At 52.8% G+C, this 21629-nt stretch overlaps 1 protein-coding gene across 2 annotated transcripts in view; it reads left to right on the top strand.

Moving 5' to 3' along the window:
* Nucleotides 1–21629, top strand: part of KIF5B (kinesin family member 5B) — a 721610-nt gene that overhangs the window by 627677 nt on the left and 72304 nt on the right. For both annotated transcript variants that reach the window (XM_085631849.1, XM_085631850.1), the window contains exon 25: nt 20512–20647. In XM_085631849.1, the coding sequence (XP_085487975.1) occupies nt 20512–20647 (136 nt within the window). The remainder of the gene's footprint in view (nt 1–20511; nt 20648–21629) is intronic.

The raw sequence follows: 21629 nt of genomic DNA, 5'->3' as shown, positions 1-21629 counted from the left end.
TGATCCTAATAATCCGTTCACGGATCCAGATACCGCACCACTGGATGATTAGGCATTCCTTTACCAGACATACCTGACCCTCCACCATATCCCTCCAAACCATCACCTCCAGATGACCACCTGGGGTTTGGCCAATTATTAAATAGAGCAGCACTTTACCATGGTGTCACCATGCACTCCGACGCACCTGAGGAAGACTTCCTATTAGATACTTTTGAGCAATCTCAAAAGTCCGTACAAATTTTACCTATGATTAAAGGAGTCATAAAACACACCCCAGAGGTATTTAAAGACCCCGTTCGTGCCAGGGTTCTTGACCCAAGAATAGAAGAGAAATATAGGCCTGCCCCTGAAGATCCTTGTTACATCAAAGGACAGCTCCCTTTGGATTCTTTGGTCGTTTCCAATGCTAGGAAACGCACCAACTCCCAAACCACAGGAGATACACCACCCCGACAAGGAATCCAAACTGTTAGAAGCCTCTGGCAAACGAGTAGCAGCACAAGCTGCTAACCATTGGCGTATTGCCAACACCCAAGCCCTACTAGCATGCTATGACAGGGCTCACTACGACCAGTTGGAGGATCTGTTACAACATCTGCCAGACCAATATAAAACCCAGGCAAATGACCTTATCCAGACGACATGCCTGGCTACGCATATCTGAAAGAAACACATCTGAAAGAAACACGTTAGTTAGATTCCTCACCTTAGAATATCCCCAGGCGTCAGACTGGATCCGGAAGATTTTTCGTCAGCAATACCCCTTGCGCGTCGCTAGGCGTCGTCTGCGGCTCCGCGTCCGCGTCCGTCGTCGGCGTCGTGCGCCGGGATGACGTCGTCGGAGTACTTAGACGCCGCCCTCGCGCGCTGACGTCAGTTCTTCTTTTTTCCGCGCCAGTAAGCGCAGATCCGGGAGAGCTACCCCTTTTAGTCTTTTTTGACTAAATCTTTTTGATCATTTTTGATCCTTGTCTGTCGACATCTGGTGCCGGTAGGATGCCTGGGTTCAAGGCTTGCGAGGATTGCCATCGACTGATGTCGGTGACCGATCACCACCGCCGGTGCCTCTACTGTTTAGGCCCCGACCACGACGCGGAGTCGTGCAACGACTGCCAGGCCCTGACTTCGAAGGCTAGGCGGGAGCGGTCCCGCAAGCTTCTCGAGCTTCGCCACTCGGCTCCGCGTCGTGCGCGATCCCGGTCCAGGAGGAGGTCCAAGGATCGCTCGCGGAGCCCTAGCCGACGCCATCGATCGTCCGGCTCCAAGTCGTCGGGTAAGTCCAAACGCTCAAAGAAGTCCAAGAGGCGACACCGCTCTTCGGACTCCCCTCGCCGGTCGCGCGACTCGGCCGAGGGTCAGGGTGGTTCCACCCCCGCGGCTCCGGCGGAGCCGCAGGCGCCGCGTCCTCCCTCACACCTTCCGGTCCCTGGGACTGACGCGGCGCCGGCGGAGATCAGTGCCTTCCTCTCGGCCATGAGGAGCCTGGCCCCGCCGTCGACGCCCGCTGGCGCGCCTTCGGGTCCCGCGGACTCGACTGGGCGACCTTGCCTGCCGGCGGCTCCGGCCCCGGCGCCGTCGACGACTCCGGTCTCGACGCCGCAGGTCCCCGCGGGGCCCATGCCTGTGCCCCCGTCGACGCCGGTTGACCTAGTCACTCCTCCACCGCCTACACCTCCGGCGCCGCCGACGCCTTTGGCGCCGACACCGCCCCAGTTTAGCCCTCCTCCGGACCCGGCGCCGCAACGGCGTCGACCGACGCCGCATCCGACGCCGCTTGAGTCCTACCATCTCTACAGTCCGGTTCCGATCGTTTCTCCTGTTTATCAGGAATCGGAAGAAGGGGGCGACTGGGAGGGGTTCGAGGACCCTATGGCTGTTCAGTCACAGCTTTCTCAGGACTGGGCAGATGAACTGGGGGAGGCCAGTGGGCTGGACACCTCGCCAGACACTGGATTCACTTCTCCTCCGACCGTGGCTTCGGAGGAGGGTGCAGCATTTTCTGTGGTGCTGCGCAAGGCGGCCGAGGCCCTTGGGCTCGAGTTGCCTGCCGTGGCTGTGAGGACTAACATCCTCACTGAGGTGCTTCAAACCTCAGCAAGCTCCACTGAGCCTCTGCTGCCGTTCAATGAGGCCCTCACTGACGTTCTGCAGGGCACCTGGTCCAAGCCCTCCACAGTTCCTCCTGTGGATAGGAACGTTGCCAGGCGCCACCGCCCTGCTCCGGGCGACCCCAGTTTCCTGTCCCAACACCCCACCCCTGAGAGTCTGGTTATCCAGGCCTCTACCTCCCAATCCTCCTTCCCGACCGCTCCGCCGGACCGGGATTCCAAGAGACTCGAGCAGTTTGGCAAGAAACTGTTCTCGTCCCTTAGTTTGGGCCTGCGGTCCTTGAATACCGCCTGTCTCTTGGACCGTTATTCCCATTCCCTGTGGGATACGGTGGAGGACGTGCTGCCCCTGTGTCCGGAGGAGGTCCGGACGCGTCTTAACCAGGCTTTGGCCGATGGGAGGGATGCAGCACGGCACGCCATACGATGTGGGCTTGACACCACGGACTCGCTGGGTTGGGCGATTTCCACCACGGTGGCGCTCCGCCGCCACGCCTGGATGCGGTCCACGTCATTTTCCGGGGATGTCCAGAACACCCTCATGGACATGCCCTTTGATGGCACTCGCCTGTTTGGTGAGAAGGCGGACAGTGCGCTGAACCGCTTTAAGGACTCCCGGGCTACGGCCAAGTCCTTGGGCCTCTCGGCTCCGCGGGCGCACACCTCCGCTTTTCGCCCCTTTCGTGGCCAAGGAAGGGGCGCCTCCTCACGTCCGCAAAGCCACCAGCCGCAGAACCAACCTGCGCGCGGTCGCGGACGTGGTTTCCGCCGTGGCGGAAATGGAGGCCGACGTGGTCAGCCCACTTCCACCCCGGCAGCATCCGCCTCAAAGCCCTCCTAGTCCGAGCTTTCAGGCCCATACCACGCCGGTGGGCGGAAAAGAGTTCGCCATCACCTGCTCCACTGGCGGTCCATAACATCGGACAGGTGGGTGCTGCAAATCGTCCGAAGGGGCTACTCCCTCCCCTTCGAGACGACCCCTCCAGCCATGCCACCGCAGCACCACCGTATCTCGGGGGATCATTTGAATCTTCTCCGCGAGGAAGTTTCGGCTCTCTTGGCCAAGGGGGCCGTCGAGCGCGTTCCGAGTCCAGAAGTAGGTCGTGGTTGTTATTCCCACTACTTTCTGGTTCCCAAGAAGGGCAAGGGGGGCCTACGCCCTATCTTGGATCTCCGGAACGTCAATGCCTTCCTCCGAAAGGAAAGGTTCAAGATGCTAACGTTGGCTCAGGTTCTAGCTGCCCTAGACCCCGGAGACTGGATGGTAGCGTTGGACTTGCAGGACGCATATTTCCATATCCCCGTCTTGCCGGCCCACCGGCGTTACCTGCGGTTCACGGTGGGCCAAGAGCACTTTCAGTTTACCGTGCTCCCCTTCGGCCTCACCAGTGCCCCTCGGGTGTTCACGAAAGTGATGGCGGTGGTCGCAGCTCATCTGCGCAGATCAGGGGTTCCAGTCTTCCCCTATCTCGACGACTGGTTGTTGAAGGCGGGCTCGTCCCAGGCAGTCGTCTCCCACCTCCAGACTACGGCGGATCTCCTGCATTTGCTGGGGTTTTCCATCAACGTGCCGAAGTCACACCAGAGTCCCTCTCAGAAGCTCCTCTTCATCGGAGCAGTTCTCGATTCGGCGCAGTTCCGGGTCCATCCACCGGAACAGCGGGTCGGGATATACAGGCCCTGATTCCCATCTTTCGGCCTCTATCCCGGGTTTCGGTGAGGCTAGTGTTGCGGCTTCTGGGGCTGATGGCCTCCTGCATCCTACTAGTGCATCACGCCAGGCGGCGCATGCGGGCTCTGCAGTGGGACCTGAAGTTTCAGTGGGCCCAGCATCACGGCAACCTGTCCGACCATGTCTTGATCTCGGAGGGCACTGCACGGCAGTTGCAGTGGTGGCTCACGGACCGCGAGTGGGTCAAGGGCAAGAGCCTCTCCCTTCCCCAACCGGAGCATGTCGTAGTGACGGATGCGTCCCTCCTGGGATGGGGTGGCCATATGGGAGAGGCGGAGATCAGAGGCCTCTGGTCTCCGGCGGAGTCTCGTCTCCACATCAACCTGTTGGAGTTGAGAGCGATCCGGCTTGCACTGAAAGCCTTCCTTCCCTCTGTCAGGGGAAGTGTCGTGCAGGTGTTCACGGACAACACCGCCATGTGGTATTGCAACAAACAGGGCGGGGTGGGGTCGTGGACCCTTTGTCAGGAAGGAGGCTCTGCGCCTCTGGACATGGCTGGAACACCAGGGCGTCACCCTAGTGGTTCAACATCTGGCGGGCTCTCTGAACGCCAGAGCAGACGAACTCAGCCGCCGGTGCATGATGGATCACGAATGGCGTCTGAACTCCGAAGTGGCGCAAGGTCTCTTTCAGCAGTGGGGAGAGCCTTGGTTAGATCTATTCGCCACCGAAGAGAACGCGCAATGTCAGCAGTTCTGCGCGTTGGAATTTCCAAGGCGGCACTCGCTCGGCGACGCTTTTCGTCACGAGTGGAGTTGCGGTCTGTTGTACGCCTTTCCGCCTATACCACTTCTGCCCAGAGTGCTGAAGAAGATCAGGCACGACCGGGCCCAAGTCATCTTGGTGGCTCCGGATTGGGCACGAAGATACTGGTATCCCGAGCTACTCAGTATGTTGACCGATCCCCCGATACATCTGCCCCTTCGGGAGGATCTTCTGTCGCAGCAGCAGGGGACGGTCCTCCACCCGAACCTGTCCAGCCTCCACCTCCATGCGTGGAGATTGAGCGGCGGCAGTTGATGCCATTTGACTTGCCTCCTGAAGTCTGTGATATCATTCTGGCAGCCAGGCGTCCCTCCACAAAGTCGGTATACGCCTGCCGGTGGAACAAATTTGTGGCATAGTGCACAGCAAAGGCTGTGGATCCCCTTTCCGCCCCTCTTTCTGAGGTTCTCCTCTTTCTTCTTTCTCTGGCCCGGCAGGGCTCTGCCCTGGGCACCCTGAAAGGTTATCTTGCTGCCATCTCCGCCTTCTTGCGGCTTCCTGATCAGCCTTCTCTTTTCAAGTCCCCTGTGGTTACACGCTTTCTCAAAGGCATTACACACACGTTCCCTCCGGTCCCTTTTGTAATGCCTCAGTGGGACTTGAATCTGGTCTTGACATTCTTGATGTGCGCTCCCTTCGAGCCTCTTCACAATTGTCCCCTTCGTCTTCTGACTCTTAAGACTGCTTTTCTGGTAGCCATCACCTCGGCTAGACGGGTGAGTGAGCTCCAGGCTTTATCTTCAAAGCCTCCTTTTCTGTCTGTTCATCCGGACAAGGTTGTCCTTCGGCCTCGTCCTTCCTTTCTTCCTAAAGTGGTGACTCCATTTCACCTTGGGCAGTCTGTCACCTTGCCCACCTTCTTTCCGCCTCCGCATCCTTCCAAAGAGGAAGAGAGGCTCCACCGTCTGGACCCAAAACGTGCGCTCTCCTTTTATCTGGACCGCACAAAACAGTTCCGGGTGGACGACCAGCTTTTTGTTGGGTACGTGGGCGCTAAGAAGGGGAAAGCTGTGCACAAACGGACCATCTCTCGGTGGGTCGTTTTGTGTATAAAAATGTGCTATTCCTTGGCTAAAAAGGACCCTCCTGTTGGGCTGCGCGCCCATTCTACTCGGGCCACGGCGGCTACTACTGCCTTGGGACGGGGAGTCCCCTTGCAGGACATCTGTCAGGCGGCAACGTGGGCTTCGCTACACACGTTTGCCAGGCATTATTGCCTTGACAGCCAAGTCCGGAGGGATGGCTTCTTTGGCCGTTCTGTCCTCCAGGACTTTCTGGTGTGATCTTGGTTCGCAGACCCACCACCGGGGATGGTATTGCTTGGGTATCTATTCTAAGGTGAGGAATCTAACTAACGTGTTTCTTTCAGATGAACAAGTTACTTACCTTCGGTAACGATGTATCTGTAAGAAACATTAGTTAGTTAGATTCCTCACCGACCCACCCATCCTCCCCGTTCTGCGAACTGACATCTAGGGTTAAGGTTATCCTTTTCAGGCCCCTAGATTTTATTTTTGGCACCAGTGTCGGTCTTTGCATGGCTCTGCGTTCCTGGCGCGGAAAGCTATGTACAAGAACTGACGTCAGCGCGCGAGGGCGGCGTCTAAGTACTCCGACGTCATTCCGGCGCACGACGCCGACGACGGACGCGGAGCCGCAGACGACGCCTAGCGACGCGCAAGGGGTATTGCTGACGAAAAATCTTCCGGATCCAGTCTGACGCCTGGGGATATTCTAAGGTGAGGAATCTAACTAACTAATGTTTCTTACAGATACATCGTTACCGAAGGTAAGTAACTTGTTCTTCAGGCTTTAAGCCAGAGGTACAAACTACCATACTTAGTCAGCCATTCAACCAAGAACAGCTATTTGGGCCAGCAGTAGACACTGCCCTTGAAAAAATGAAAAAAGACACTGAGACTGCTAAGTCCATGGGAGCATTACAGTCTCCACAACCACGTGGCTCCTTTCGACGCTCCTTCTACAGAGGAGCCTCCAAGAATATGGGAGCGGACACCTCCTCTACGTTCAAACCTGCTACACAAACATCCCCCAGTAGAGGATATTTTAGAGGAGGATATTGAGGAAACAACAACAAGGGACGAGGTCGAGGCAATACCAACACTCGCACCTCCCCTGCCACAAAACAGTGACTTTCCTCCACTCCCCCCAGACCATTCCACTCCAGTCGGGGGAAGACTCAAACAGTTCCTACCTGTCTGGAACTCCATCACAACAGACAAGTGGGTAAGACAAATTATCCAGTATGGTTACTGCCTGGAACTCACCAATAACTACCCCCTCCCCCCCCCCCCCCCCCCCCCCCCCTGCATATACCACCCAAACAGCGTTCCATGTCACCAGACCATCTTGCGCTCCTCAAACAAGAGGTTCACTCATTGCTTCAAAAACACGCAATAGAGTCAGTTCCCTTACAACATCAGGGTACTGGGGTATACTCACTATCCTTCCTAATCTCCAAAAAGGACGGGACTCTAAGACCAATACTCGACCTCAGACCCCTAAATCTGTATATAAACTCAGATCATTTCCATATGATCGCTCTTCAACAAGTGCTCCCACTACTACAACAAGGCAATTTCCTTGCCACACTAGATCTCAAGGATGCCTACTTCCACATTCCCATACATCCTGCTCACAGGAAGTACCTACGGTTTGTGGTGGACGGATAACTCTACCAGTTTACAGTCCTTCCATTCGGAGTAACAACCGCACCCAGAGTATTCACCAAATGTCTAGCAGGAGTAGCAGCACATCTCAGAAGACAACAAATTTATGTCTTCCCGTATCTAGACGACTGGCTAATAAAAGCCAACTCATTCAGCAAATGTGTTCTACACACTCACCAAACTATCCAAATCTTACACAACTTGGGATTCACAATGAACTATCCCGAATCTCATCTCCAACCCTCTCACATACATCAGTATCTAGGAGCCACCATAAACACCTCCAAAGCCCTAGCATATACCAGCCCAGCCAGGATAACCAATATACAAGCTCTTATCGCAAAATTTCAAACCCAACACTCTTCCAGCAAGAGTGTTCATGCAACTCATAGGCATGATGGCGTCATGCATCTTCATTGTGCCTTATGCAAGACTTCAAATGCGTCCCTTGCAAGAATGTCTAGCACGTCAGTGGAACCAGCCTCACGGACAACTTACAGATCTGGTGTTGGTGGACAGCCGCACACATCGCTCTCTCAAATGGTGGAACATAAAAAACCTGTCCAAAGGGCGGCCGTTCCTAGAGCCTCTTCCACAAATAGTGCTGACAACGGACGCATCACTCACAGGATGGGGAGCCCATCTCCTCGGACACACCACTCGGGGCAAATGGACCACTCAACAGAAAGTGCTCCATATCAATTACCTGGAACTGCTAGCGGTTTTCCTAGCACTGAAATCATTCCAACTACATCTTCAAAACAAAACTGTCCTCATCCGGACAGACAACATGACAGCCATGTATTACATACAGAAACAGGGGGGCACACATTCTCTCCAGCTGTCCCTGCTCGCACAGAACATTTGGAGATGGGCCATTCCCCAGAACATATACCTACTTACAGAACACCTTCCAGGGGTTCATAATCAGATTGCCGATCTATTGAGTCGACAGACTCAACAGATCCACGAATGGGAACTACATCCCCAAGTCCTAATACCCTTTTTCCAACAATGGGGCCAACCAGACATAGATCTGTTCGACACACACGAAAACGCAAAATGCCCAACCTTCACCGCCAGGTTCCCCCACCCGGAGTCAAAGGGCAATGCAATATGGATGAACTGGTCAGGCAGATTTGCGTACGCTTTTCCGCCTCTCCCACTCATTCCATTAGTGGTAGCAAGCTCAGGCAACAGTCTCTCAAACTAATCTTAGTAGCTCCCACATGGGCACGCCAACCGTGGTTCCCAACACTACTGGAACTCTTGCTCGTGCCACACCAAAAACTGCATCTCTCCTCGTCCTTATTAACCCAGAACCATGGAGAAATCAGACACCCAGATCCAGGTCAACTGAACCTGGCAATCTGGCTCCTGAAGTCCTAGAGTTCGGTTATCTCAACCTACCACCAGTCTGCATGAATATTATAAGAGAGGCCAGAAGACCTACCACTAGAGCCTGCTACGCTGCAAAATGGAAAAGATTTGCCATTTACTGCACTAACAATCATATAAACCCACTGGATGCATTCATCCAGGACATCATTTGCTACTTACTGCACTTGCAAAGATGTAACTTGGCATACTCATCCAGACGTCTCCACCTAGCAGCATTAGCAGCCTACTTACAAAATAGACAACACTTGTCACTCTTTAGAGTACCTGCGATCAAAGCCTTCATGGAAGGACTAAAAAGAAGTATTCCTCCCAGATTACCACCCTCTCCAGTGTGGAATCTAAACATTGTTCTTACAAGGCTCATGGATCCCCCATTTGAACCTCTGCATAAATGCGAACTACAGTTCCTCACATGGAAAGTGGCTTTCCTTATCGCGATCACATCCCTCAGAAGGGTAAGTGAGATCCAGGCTTTAACCATACAAGAACCATTCTTACAATTACACCGTAACAAAGTGGTTCTTGGAACAAATCCGAAATTCCTTCCAAAAGTCATATCTCCGTTCCATCTTAACCAATCAATAGAGTTACCAGTATTCTTCCCAAATCCAGACTCGGTAGCTGACCTCTTCATACCCTAGACGTTAAAAGAGCTCTTCTTTACTACATCGACAGAACCAAATCGTTCCGCAAAACAAAACAATTGTTTGTCGCTTTCTCTCCACCACATAAAGGCAACCCCATTTCCAAATCTGGGATAGCTAGGTGGATAGTTAAATGTATCCAAAAATGCTACCACAAGGCTAAACGCACACTAACCGTTCCCCCTAGAGCGCATTCCACACGCAAAATAGGGGCTTCCATGGCATTCTTAGGGAACATTCCCTTAGAAGATACTTGTAAGGCAGCCACATGGTCTACAACACACCTTTACCAAACACTATTGTGTTGATGTACAAGCAAAGCAACAAGCTTCTGTGGGTCAGGCTGTCCTTAAAACTTTGTTTCAAACTGCTGCAACCGATACAGGTGACCACCGCTAGGGGAGATACTGCTATATAGTCTATCCTAAGTGTGTGATCTGCAGCTCATATGCCTCGAACGGAATATGCTACTTACCAGTATGCATCTGTTCTTGGCATGTAGAGCTGCAGAGTCCCACACACCCACCCACCTCCCCGGGACCTGTATCTGTTCCAGAATTGTCTTACTTAGACAACACACATGGACATCTCTCTCTCTTTTCTACCAACTCCATCATTTCCCATCATGGCGAAAAACAATCTAACGATGGAGTTGATGCCCATGCGCGCTGTCGTCCAAGGGTGGAGTCACCTATCTCGTGACCAAAGACTTCTTCCGAAGACAACAACCTGGAAGCATCGGAGCCCAACACCAGATGGCGATTTACTATCCTAAGTGTGTGACTCTGCAGCTCTACATGCCAAGAACAGATGCATACTGGTAAGTAGCATATTTCTTACTTACCTGTAACTATAGTTATCCAGTATTGGTATCTTTCATAGATTCACATGCACCCACCCTCCTCCCCGTGGAACCAGTTCTTAGTGATTTTAGTGGTATTTACTTCCCACTTGTGCTTGGAAAATCTGAGGAGAACTGCTTCTGTTGGGAGTGTTCTAGAGGGTGCTGATAGCTGACTTGTGATCCTTTTGATATAAGGACGGAGATAGGCTACTAAGATATAGCCTTTAGCCTATTTATTACTTATGGCACTACTTTTGTATTTTACCGTGGGACTCACATCTCGGCGACGGGAATGAGTCAGGCATGTGAATCTATGAAAGATATCTGAAAGAAACACGTTAGTGTTCGATTCCTTACCTTAGAATATCCCCAGGCGTCAGACTGGATCCGGAAAGTTTTCGCTAGCAGTCCGTCTGCGCGTCAGTAGGTGGCGTCGTGCGGCTCCGTGTCCGTCGCTGGCGTCGTATGCGCCGAGATGACGTCACGGAGACTACTTAGGTGCCACCCATGCGCGCTGACGTCAGTTCTTTCTTTTTCTGCGCCAGTAAGCGCAGATCCGGTTAGAGCACGTACCTTCGGCACTTTTTGACTATCTTTTTGCGACTTTTGTCTCCTGTAAGTTTGAGTCTACTCGGGTGCACGTAGGGATGCCTGGTTTTAAGTCTTGTGGGGGCTGCCGTCGCAATATGCCGGTGGCGGACCCCCACGACGTCTGTCTCTACTGCCTGAAGAGCGACCACTCCCCGTCCTGTATGGCCTGTCTGGCCATGGCCCCGAAGGCCCCTTGTGGGAGCGGCGCCGGAAGCTGCTTGAGGTCCGGCACTCGTCCCAGCGCCGTTCACGGTCCAGGGGCCACTCCAGAGAACGCTCGTGGGGCCACCATCATCGCTCCTCGGGCTCCAAGTCTTCACCCTCGGATTCGGGTAAGAGACAACACGAAAAGAAGTCGAAGAAGCGTTGTCGCTCTCCGACGTCCCCCCGTCTGTCTCCGGATGTGGACGAGGCGGACAGGGGTTCTGCCCCTGCGGCTCCTTGAGAGCCCGGGAGTCCCGCGGCCTACCCTCCTTTTCCGGGTCCGACGGCGACTCCCGCACCTGTGCAAGAATTTCTTGCTACCATGGACCACCTGTTTAGGCCTCGGGCTCCCACCGGCGCGCCCTCGGGCCCCGCGGTCCCGTGTTGGGATCCTGTCGGGCCGCCGGATCCTGCGCCGCAGGCTCCGGCCACGGCGCCACAAGGTCCCACGCTGCTGGCTCCGGCCCCAGCGCCACCCTCGGCTCCGGCGCCGCAGTGGATGCCATTTGTTCTGTCCCTGCCCAGGTTCCAGGACAATTTTGTCCCTTCTTGGGATCCGCATTGGGACACGGCGCCGGTTCGGCCCCCTTGGCGCAGTTTGTTCCTTCCCTGGTCCCTGCCCTGCTGCCGCAGTCTGTACCACATACGGCGGAGGTGGAGGACGACTGGGAGGGGTCCGAGGACCCTCTTGCTAGTCAGTGTGACTCTGAGCAGGACTGGGCGGACAAGTTAGAGGAGACCGGCGGCCTTGATGTCTCCTCTGACCCAGGGTTTCCCTCTCCTCTGCCTACCATGGAGGAGGGCGATTCTTACACGATGGTGCTCCGTCGGGCAGCTGAGGTCCTCAACCTAGATCTCCCTACAGTGGCCCTAAAAACTAATCTCCTCACTGAGGTGCTCCAGACGGCGTCCGCTTCGCCGGAGCCCATGCTGCCATTTAATGACGCCCTCACTGACGTCTTACTGGGCACTTGGTCGCGGCCACAGGGGCCCCTGTGGATAAGAACGTCGCCAGGCGTCATCGTCTGGCGCCAGGTGACCCTGTCTTTCTGACCACCCATCCTACGCCAGAGAGCCTTCTCATCCATGCTTCGACGTCCCAGAGTGCCTTTCCCACGGCTCCGCCGGATAAGGACTCTAAGAAGCTGGTGCAGTTCTCCAAGCGGTTGTTCTCTTCGGCCAGCTTAGGGCTGCGGTCGGTGAACACCGCCTGCCTATTGGGCCGCTATTCCCACGTGGTGTGGGCTAGAGTGGCACAGGTGTTGCCTCAGTGTCCTGAAGAGACCCACGCCGTGCTGTCCCGAGCTGTTGCCAATGGTAAAGATGCAGCTAAGTTCGCCATTCGGTGTGGTTTGGACACCGTGGACTCACTGGGTAGAGCAATTGCTACGACTTTGGCGCTTCGTCGCCACGTCTAGTTGAGATCTACCGGGTTCTGGCCAGATGTCCAAAGCTCACTCATGGACATGCGCTTTGATGGCACTCGCCTGTTAGGCGATAAAGCAGACAGTGCACTGGAGCGTTTTAAGGACTCGCGGGCCACAACCAAGTCCTTAGGTCTTTCCACGAAAAGCCCAGCCACTCCTGGTTTTCGTTCCTTTCGTGGCCACGGAAGGGTTGCCCAGGCATGTTCCTTCAGCAAGCCTGTGCAGAACCAGGCTCAGCGTGGCCGCGGACGCAGTTTCGGCAGGGGTGGGTCTGGGAATCAGCATGGGGGTCAATCCACCTCCGCCCGCTGCTTCTACCTTCAAACCTTCCTAATCCGAACTTTGGGTGGCAGGCTCTGCCATCACCTTCCCCACTGGCACGCTATCACATCGGGCAAGTGGGTGTTGCAGATCATCCACAAAGGTTACTCCCTTCCCTTTCAGTCCACCCCTCCAGCCATGCCACCCCAGTACCACCACATGTCGGGGGAACACTTGGTGCTTCTCCAGCAGGAAGTCACGGCCCTCTTGGCCAAGGCGTCACCGAGTGTGTTCCTGGGCCAGAAGTAGTGAGTGGTTGTTATTCCCACTACTTTCTGGTCCCCAAGGAGGACAGAGGGGAGGGGGGGGGGGGGGGGGGGGACAGGTCTGCGTCCCATCTTTGACCTCCGGAACGTCAACCGCTTCCTCCGGAAGAAGAAGTTCATGATGTTGACTTTGGCTCAGGTCTTGTATGGTCTCGATCCAGGAGACTGGATGGTAACGTTGGACTTGCAGGATGCCTATTTTCATGTTCCCGTCCTGCCAGCCCACCGGCGTTACCTGCGGTTCATGGTAGGCCACGAGCACTTCCAGTTTACCGTGCTCCCCTTTGGCCTTACCAGCGCCCCTCGGGTGTTCACGAAAGTGATGGCGGTGGTTGCAGCTCATCTTCGCAGTGGGGACGGATGTGTCCCTCCTGGGATGGGTTGGCCACATGGGAGAGGCGGAGATCAGGGGCCTCTGGTCTCCGGCGGAGTTCCGGCTCCATATCAACCTTCTGGAGCTGCGGTCGATCCGACTTGCTCTGAAAGCCTTCCTTCCCTCTGTCCGGGGACAGGTAGTGCAGGTGTTCACAGACCACACCACCGCCATATGGTATTGCAACAAAGAGGGCGGGGTGGGGTCATGGACCCTATGTGAGGAGGCTCTGCGCCTCTGGGCATGGCTGGAACATTGGGGCATGTCTCTGGTGGTTCAACACCTGGCAGGCTTCCTGAACGCCAGGGCGGACGAACTCAGCCGCAGATGCATGTTGGATCTCTTTCTGCAGTGGGGAGAGTCTTGGTTAGATGTATTCGCCACCGAAAGAGAATGCGCAATGTTATCAATTCTGCGCGTTGGCATTTCCAAGGCGGCACTCGCTCGGAGACTCTTTTTGTCGCAAGTGGAGTTGCGGACTGTTGTACGCCTTTCCGCCTATACCACTTCTGCCCAGGGTGCTGAAGAAGATCAGGCGCGACCAGGCCCAAGTCATTCTGGTGGCTCTGAATTGGGCAAGAAGAGTATGGTATCCCAAGCTACTCAGTCTGGCAATCTGTCTTCTGATCCGACTGCCTCTTCGGGAGGATCTTCTGTCGCAGCAGCAGGGGACAGTCCTTCACCCGAACCTGTCCAGCCTCCACCTCCATGCGTGAAGATTGAGCGGCGACAGTTGAAAGCTTTTGACCTTCCTGCCGAAGTCTGTGATGTCATCTTTGCAGCCAGGCGTCCCTCGACTAAAACGGTATACGCCTGCAGGTGGAATACATTTGTGGCATGGTGCTCAGCGAAGGCTGAGGATCCCCTTTCTGCCCCTCTTTCAGAAGTTCTTCAGTTCCTCCTTTCTCTGGCCCAGCAGGGCTCTGCTCTGGGCACTATCAAGGGCTATCTCTCGGCTATTTCCGCCTTCTTAAGACTTCCAGATCAGCCTTCTCTTTTCAAGTCCCCTGTTAGTCGTTTCTTGAAAGGCCTTACACACACGTTCCCTCTGGTCCCCTTTATAATCCCTCAGTGGGACTTGAATCTTGTGTTGACTTATTTGATGTGTGCTCCCTTTGAGCCGCTTCACAACTGTCCTTTACGTCTTCTCCCCTTAAAGACTGCTTTCCTGGTTGCTATCACCTCTGAGTGAGCACCAGGCTCTTTCTTCTAAACCTCCTTTCCTTTCTGTTCATCCGGACAAGGTGGTGTTGAGGACCCGTCCTTCTTTTCTGCCCAAGGTTGTCACGCCCTTCCACATCGGCCAGACCATCACTTTGCCCACCTTCTTTCCGCCTCCGCATCCTTCGAAAGAGGAAGAGATGCTCCACCGTGTGGACCCAAAACATGCGCTCTCGTTCTATCTGAAGCGCACACAACTGTTCCGGGTGGATGATCAACTCTTTGTTGGCTACGTGGGCACCAAGAAAGGTCGGGCTGTGCACAAACACACTATCTCTCGGTGGATCGTTCTATGTATTAAAGCCTGTTACTCCTTGGCTAAAAAGGAGCCTCCTGTGGGGATGAGTCCCTTTGCAGGATAATTGTCAGGCAGCAGCGTGGTCCACGCTGCATACCTTTACCAAGCATTATTGCCTTGACAGCCAAGTCCGGAGAGACGGCTTCTTTGGCCGTTCTGTTCTCCAGGATTTTCTGGTGTGATCTTAGTTCGCAGACCCACCACCGGGGTTGGTATTGCTGGGGTATCTATTCTAAGGTAAGGAATCTAACCCTAACGTGTTTCTTTCAGATGAACTTCGGTAACGATATATCTGTAAGAAACCTTAGTTAGTGTTAGATTCCTTACCGCCCCACCCATCCTCCCCGTTCTGCGAACTGATTTTTAGGGTTAAGGTCATCCCTTTTTAGGGCCCTAGTTTTATGCACCCGTAGTCAGTGTCTTGCATGGCTCAGCGTTCCTGGCGTGGAAAGTCGTGTACAGAACTGACGTCAGCGCGCATGGGTGGCGTCTAAGTAGTCTCCGTGGCATCATGTCGGCGCATACGATGCCAGCGACGGACACGGAGCCGCATGACGCCACCTACTGACGCGCATAAGTGCTGCTTGCGAAAACTTTCCGGATCCAGTCCGACGCCTGGGGATCTTCTAAGGTAAGGAATCTAACACTAACTAATGTTTTTTTTGGGGCGCTAGGTGGCGCACACGCAAGATGCCCGCACTTTCTGATGGATACATCTGCCAGTGGATTCCTCACCTTGTGAATATCCCCTGCGCCAGCATTCCACTGAACTTTTCTTCCCCAGCACGCCACGTCGACGTGGGCGACGTCATAATGCATCGGCTCCGCTCGCGACTCCGTTCGACGTCACCGGAGCCATAAGAAGCCCACGTCGGCGTGATGACGTCCGTTCCCTTTTTTCCGCGCCTTCGACGCGCAACGGTTTTTTTCCAGGGCTCTTTAGCTACTTTGTAGTTTAGCCGTTTTACTCTGTTAATTCGAGTATGTCTTCGACTAGAAAGTCGGGCTTTAAGCCCTGTAGGGAATGTGGAGGTCTGATGTCGATGACGGATCCACACCAGAACTGTTTATGGTGCCTCTCTTCGGAACACGATATGGAGGAGTGCGGATGCTGTAGAAGCATGAACCCGAAAGCACTCAAGGAGAGGAAGACTAAGCTCTTCATGAAGAAGATCGGTGAGGAGAAGAGAGGGAGGAAAAAGGAGAAGTCGAAGAGGGGGTCATCGACTTCAAAGTCTTCGAGGTCGAAGAAGCACCACAAGAAGAGGAAACCTTCTTTTCGACGTCGGTCCTCGAGGTCCAGGAAGTCGAGGTCGGCTTCGCCCCGTCGACGCCGGAGCAAAGGCTTGTCTCCTTCTCCTTCACCTTTGAAGTCACCGAGGTGTTCTCCTTCGAAGAAGCAGACTCCGACTCAGTCCCCGACGCGGTCATCGGATCTGTCTAAGGCATTGACTCCGGTTCGAGTGGAGTCGGATGCTTCCATGCATGAACAGGAGCAGGAAGAGTCTGTTCCGGTGCCTGAAGAGTCTGAGGCTCCGGTAGAAGATACTGCGGAGCCGACGCCGGAGACTCCACAAGGGAATACAGGGTCTGTTCCTTTTCCTCAGTTCCCGGCTCCAGGTACAGATTCTGCCAATTTCTTAAATGCTATGTATGGCATTTTTAATAGGGCGGCCTACCCATCCGGAGCACCAACTGGTCCCATGGGTTCGATGGCTTTTACACTGGGGGTGCCGCAGCAGTATGCTTAGGCCCCCTTTATGCCGATGGCGCCTTCTTGGCAGTTTCCGGAGCCGTCTGGAGATCCGATTCGACCTCGGAAGGACCAGCAGACTTCGGAGCCTTCCTCGACGCCGAGGCCGACTCCATCGGCGCCGCGTCCGGCGCCGCCGACTCCACCTATGGCGCCGCCGACTCCGGTACCTTTGGCTCCTCCGACGCCGCGTACGACGTCGTCGACGCCGGCTCCCCGGATCCGGTCGAGGAGGGAGGCCCAGAGGGTGTTGGAGGAAGGGAGATATCGGACAGAGGTGTCAGATGAATTTGAAGGCATTGATGAAGCTAGTGGGTTGGATACAACCCCAGAGTGGGAGCATGCATCTGCCAGGTCTTCTCCACCTCAGGAATTGGCTCCCTATCATGTAGTGATCAAAAAGGCAGCAGAACTTTTGGATTTGCAGCTGCCTTCTGTGGAGTACAAATCCAACTTGCTTACAGAAGTGTTGCATTCTCCATCATCAACATCAGAGCCTTTGTTGCCTTTCAATGAGGCCATCTTGGAGCCGGTCTTGGAGGTGTGGAAGAAACCCTTTTCATCTCCGGCGGTGTGCAGACAGGTGGCAAGAAGGTACAAGGTTGCACCAGGGGATCCTGACTTCTTGTCAACTCATCCATCTCCGGACAGCTTGGTTGTGCAGGCTTCATGTTCCAAGCATGCTTCGGGTGCCTTCCCTCAGTCTCCAGCTGACAGGGAATCTAAAAAGGTTGATCAGGCAGCCAAAAAGACCTTTTCCACAGGAAGTATGGCGTTAAAATCAACTAATGCTACATGCCTGCTGGGGCGTTATGTACATGCACTAATGGACTCCATTAAGTCTTTGGCCCCTAAGTTGCCTGAGGGGGATAAGTCGTCCTTTTTGGAGGTTGTGGCGGACACTCAGGCGGCTGCCAGGCAAGTTATCCAGTCAGGCCTGGATACTGCGGACTCGGTGGCAAGGATCATGGGGTCGTCTGTTGCCGCAAGGAGGCAGGCTTGGCTCCGTACCTCTGGGTTCTCAGCTGATGTGCAAGCTACGCTGGTTGATCTGCCATTCGACGGACAGAATCTGTTTGGGGAGAAAGCAGACTCTGCCCTGCAGCGATTTAAGGACAGCAGGTTGACTGCAAAATCCTTGGGACTGCAAGCTCCTGCTAGGGGTTCGTCTTTTCGAAAGTTTAGGGGTTTTGGAAGATCGTCTTTTCGCTCTTACCGGCAGCCCCAACAGCAGCAGCAGCAGCAGCAGCAGCAACAGCAGAATCCCCTCTATAAATCCTATAGAGGGAGGCAAAGGGGTCGGAGAGGTTCTGGACGCAACCCCTCTTCTTCCTCCTCCTCCTCTGCTCCCAATGAGGCATCAGGGAAGCAGCCCTAGATCCCCCATCCCGGATCATGTAAGACCTGTGGCAGATGGCAGACCCCGGTTTACACCCCCACTTTGGGCCGGAAAAACTAGGAAGAATGAGTGTGCCCACCTCTGCCAACTCCACCCCTTAGATGTAGGAGGCGAGGGGAAGCACATCTTTCAGTCCCCGTCCTTTTGAAGATGGGGCTACTCCTCCAATCAGGGCTAAGACTATGCCCCCTCCCACTGGAGGGTGGCATAATTGAGGGTGTAGACACCCCAGGTAAGGTGTCCATTTGCCCTACCTGTCACTCCCTAAAAACACCTATAAATGTAGTATTTGGATTGTTACCCCAGATCCTCAAACTAGTTTCTGCCGACCTAAGAAGGACGAAGAAGACGCTGTGCAGCAAAGCCTGTAGACCCCTACCGGCCTGTCTCCAGCTTCAAGGACCCTGCAAAAGAAGACAACACCTGTCCTGCAGCCAACAACTTTCAGAACCTGAGAAAGACTGCCTGCCCTTTGACAAAGTCCAGAGACTCTTGAGGACAGTGGATCTGTCCCCCAAGAAACCTACAGAAAGGACTCTGGTGCCTCAGGCTTCAAGCACCCCAGTCTCCATTGAAACGCTTTGGGCCCATCTCCGAATTTGACCTCTGCACCCGGCCACCCCTGTGCCGCCGGTAGTGCAGACTTTGTGCTTACCTGAACCTTGCCCTCTGCAGACCTCAAACCCCAAAGACTGGAACTGTCAGTTGGGTACTTACCCGTGAAACTGCATTGTTGTTTTCCTACATAGGTTAACATTGAACTGTTTGAAATACTAAAGTATTTTTCCTGAAAAACTTTCTTACCTTTTTGCAAAGATCTTGGTCTTATAATAAAACTTAAACAAAGCTTTTTTTTTTTGTATTATAAAATTGGTGTGGATCTCTTTTTTGAGTCGTATGTTAGTTATTGGTCAGTGTGTGTCCAATAAATGTCTTACCCTCTTTTGGTTTAGGCCTAGAGTTGCTCGTCCAAACTTCCACTATTAGAGTACTTTGAGTTAAAATTGAGCTATGTAAACTTCTGGGAAATCTCAGGACTCTGTGCACGGTATAACCACCTAGTGGTGTACTATATACAGAGCCTGCTTCCTACATACCAAGACTCCTGTGAGCCTCCCTGCACCAATGCCCGGGGTGCCTGACCCCTAGCCACGACCAATGCTTGAGTCCAATCCGGACTCCAACAATCTGAAGACCGACCAGCCGACGAAGTAAGTCTGCTCAGCAGAGGCCAGCACAGAGTGTGGCCCAGCTGTCCTGTTTTGTAACCCTATGCAGGTCCAGACTGCGGACCCTTCCCACCTATGATGCACGAGGGCCAGTCAACCAAAACCCTCTGCAGCTTAACTTCCTGGCCCGGGGCCACAAACAACTGTTCCCCCTTGCTCCCAGGACCCTCACAAACTGAGCCCCCTGTTGGGAGCTTCTAGACATGTTCCCAAGTTCCCCTTTGAAGCCTATTTCTAGGTGGCCCCCTCTGACAGCAGTGTAGCGTGCCAGGCTACTAACCCGTCCAGCTCCTCTGCACCCAGACCGACCTGGGCAGGTAACACCATGCTGCTGGTAGAACTTGGCCGTCTAAAACTCCAAGACCTAAAGGGGACCCTGGAAATCCTATTGCAAATACCGGTATGCCGTAAATGTTTCTTCTCTCCATAGGAAAAGCATTGCCGCGTAAAAGCGTACTGGTTGTTAACATTGCTAAAAACTTTAAATTTGAAAACCTGAAATGTACTTACCCAATTGTGTTCTTCGTGTTGAAAAATATATGAAAAGATGAGTTGTTTTTCTAATTTGGTGTTGATTTCCTCTTGAGTGTGTGTGTATCATTTATTCTGTGTATGCAACAAATACCTAACACTCCCCTCTAATAAGCCTAAGGCTGCTCGATCCCACTGCCACAAATAGAACACCTTGCGATTGCTAAAGCAACCCCCTGTTCACTTATAAGGGACACCTGGACTCTTTACACAACATACCTCTTTTTGGTATACTATATATAGACCCATATTCTGACACAAACTATCAATTTTGCTGGTGAGAGAGACCGGTAGACGAGTGTTAATGAGATACTAAGAAACAGGAACAGGCGTCTGCGCCAGGTTTTTGCTTGAGGTTCTAGACCTGCTTATGGAATAAACTCAAACTTGCTTAAATTAAATAAATTGCAAACACCAACACTGGAGAACTTAATCACTAAATTGCAGCATTTACAATAAAACATTTAAGAAGAAAATCTATTTCCATTTTCACATATTAAAATGTTTGACATTCGAGCTCTTTCCTTTGAAACGTTTGATCAGCTTGTACTCCGCTTTTCACATTATGCTCTTTTGTGCTTTCATATATTGGGTTTTTGCATGTGTTCAGTTTGCTCTAATTTCTGAAATTTTGTGAATGTAATTTTTCAGAAGCTTCATGCTGCATTAGTAAGAATTTTGTTTCATTGTATTCTTTTCTATCTTATTCAGCGAAGCCTATCCGTCCAGGACAACATCCAGCTGCTTCGCCAACCCATCCAAGTGCAATTCGTGGTGGTGGTGGTGCTTTTTCACAGAACAGTCAGCCAATCGCAGTGCGTGGAGGTGGTCCACGGCAGGACAAAATGTAAGATTTTATTTGATTGAGTTGAAAGACTGTAATATTTTGTAGAAATTGATCTATTAGTTCCTGACACTTATTCAAATAATAATGTCTCAGGCCTTGATTTACAAAACATTTTGTGCACCTAAGTAAAAATTAGGTATACAAAGAGTGTCGGCCGCACCTGCAAATCGTAGATGCACACTATAGTACACATGCAGTGAATTTTCCAGGTGCCTACATTTTTATGCAATCATACATTGAATTTGGAGATGGGAAATGTGAGTTTGGATGAGGAAGGACCAACTTAAATACATGAATACAGTGATATTAAAAAGTTGGAAAAAGCTTGTATTTAACTTGTGAAAGAGCCGCAAATACACACGCATTTTCAGGGGATGTATGTAATGGTTGTCCCCATCTGGAAACCTTTATGTGACAAATATTGCACAGGAATTATACATTCAGATTTGAGAACCTTTCTGTGAAAAAGTAAGTGTACCCCAATCTTCTTCCTTATCAGTCTAGACAATCTTTAGAATCGGGTGCTGCTAAAAATAAAATAGAAGTACACATAAAATCAAAATCTTCCAGTCTGTGTAGGAAGGTAGGATCCTTCTAGCATGGTTACCCCCACTTTTTGCCTGGTGTCTGTATGGTTTTGACTTGGTCTGACTGGGAACCTGCTAGTCATGACCCCAGTCACTGTACTTTCTTCCTAAATTGAACATGGTAAGTACTTATGTGTTCGAGGCATGTGGGCTGCTGAATTCATATCTGTGCATAGATCGCCGACTAGTGTTGGGTCCGGATGTTTGCACGTTGTTGTCCTGGAAGAGTTTTCGAAGTATCACGAGATAGGTGACTCCTCCCCTGGACCACAGTGCGCATGTACATCCTCTCCATCCTTAGATTGTTTTTTTCCGCCATTGGGTTCGGATGTGCTTATCTTAGCTCAAGTTAGGAATATTCAGATTAAGGCCTTTAGTTTTCGTCGGTACTGTTC

Source organism: Triturus cristatus, chromosome 10, assembly GCF_964204655.1.
Source record: "Triturus cristatus chromosome 10, aTriCri1.1, whole genome shotgun sequence".
In the NCBI taxonomy this organism is placed as follows: Eukaryota; Metazoa; Chordata; class Amphibia; order Caudata; family Salamandridae; genus Triturus; species Triturus cristatus.
The sequence above is the reverse complement of the archived record's forward strand: the minus strand, read 5'-3'. Positions and strand labels throughout refer to the sequence as shown.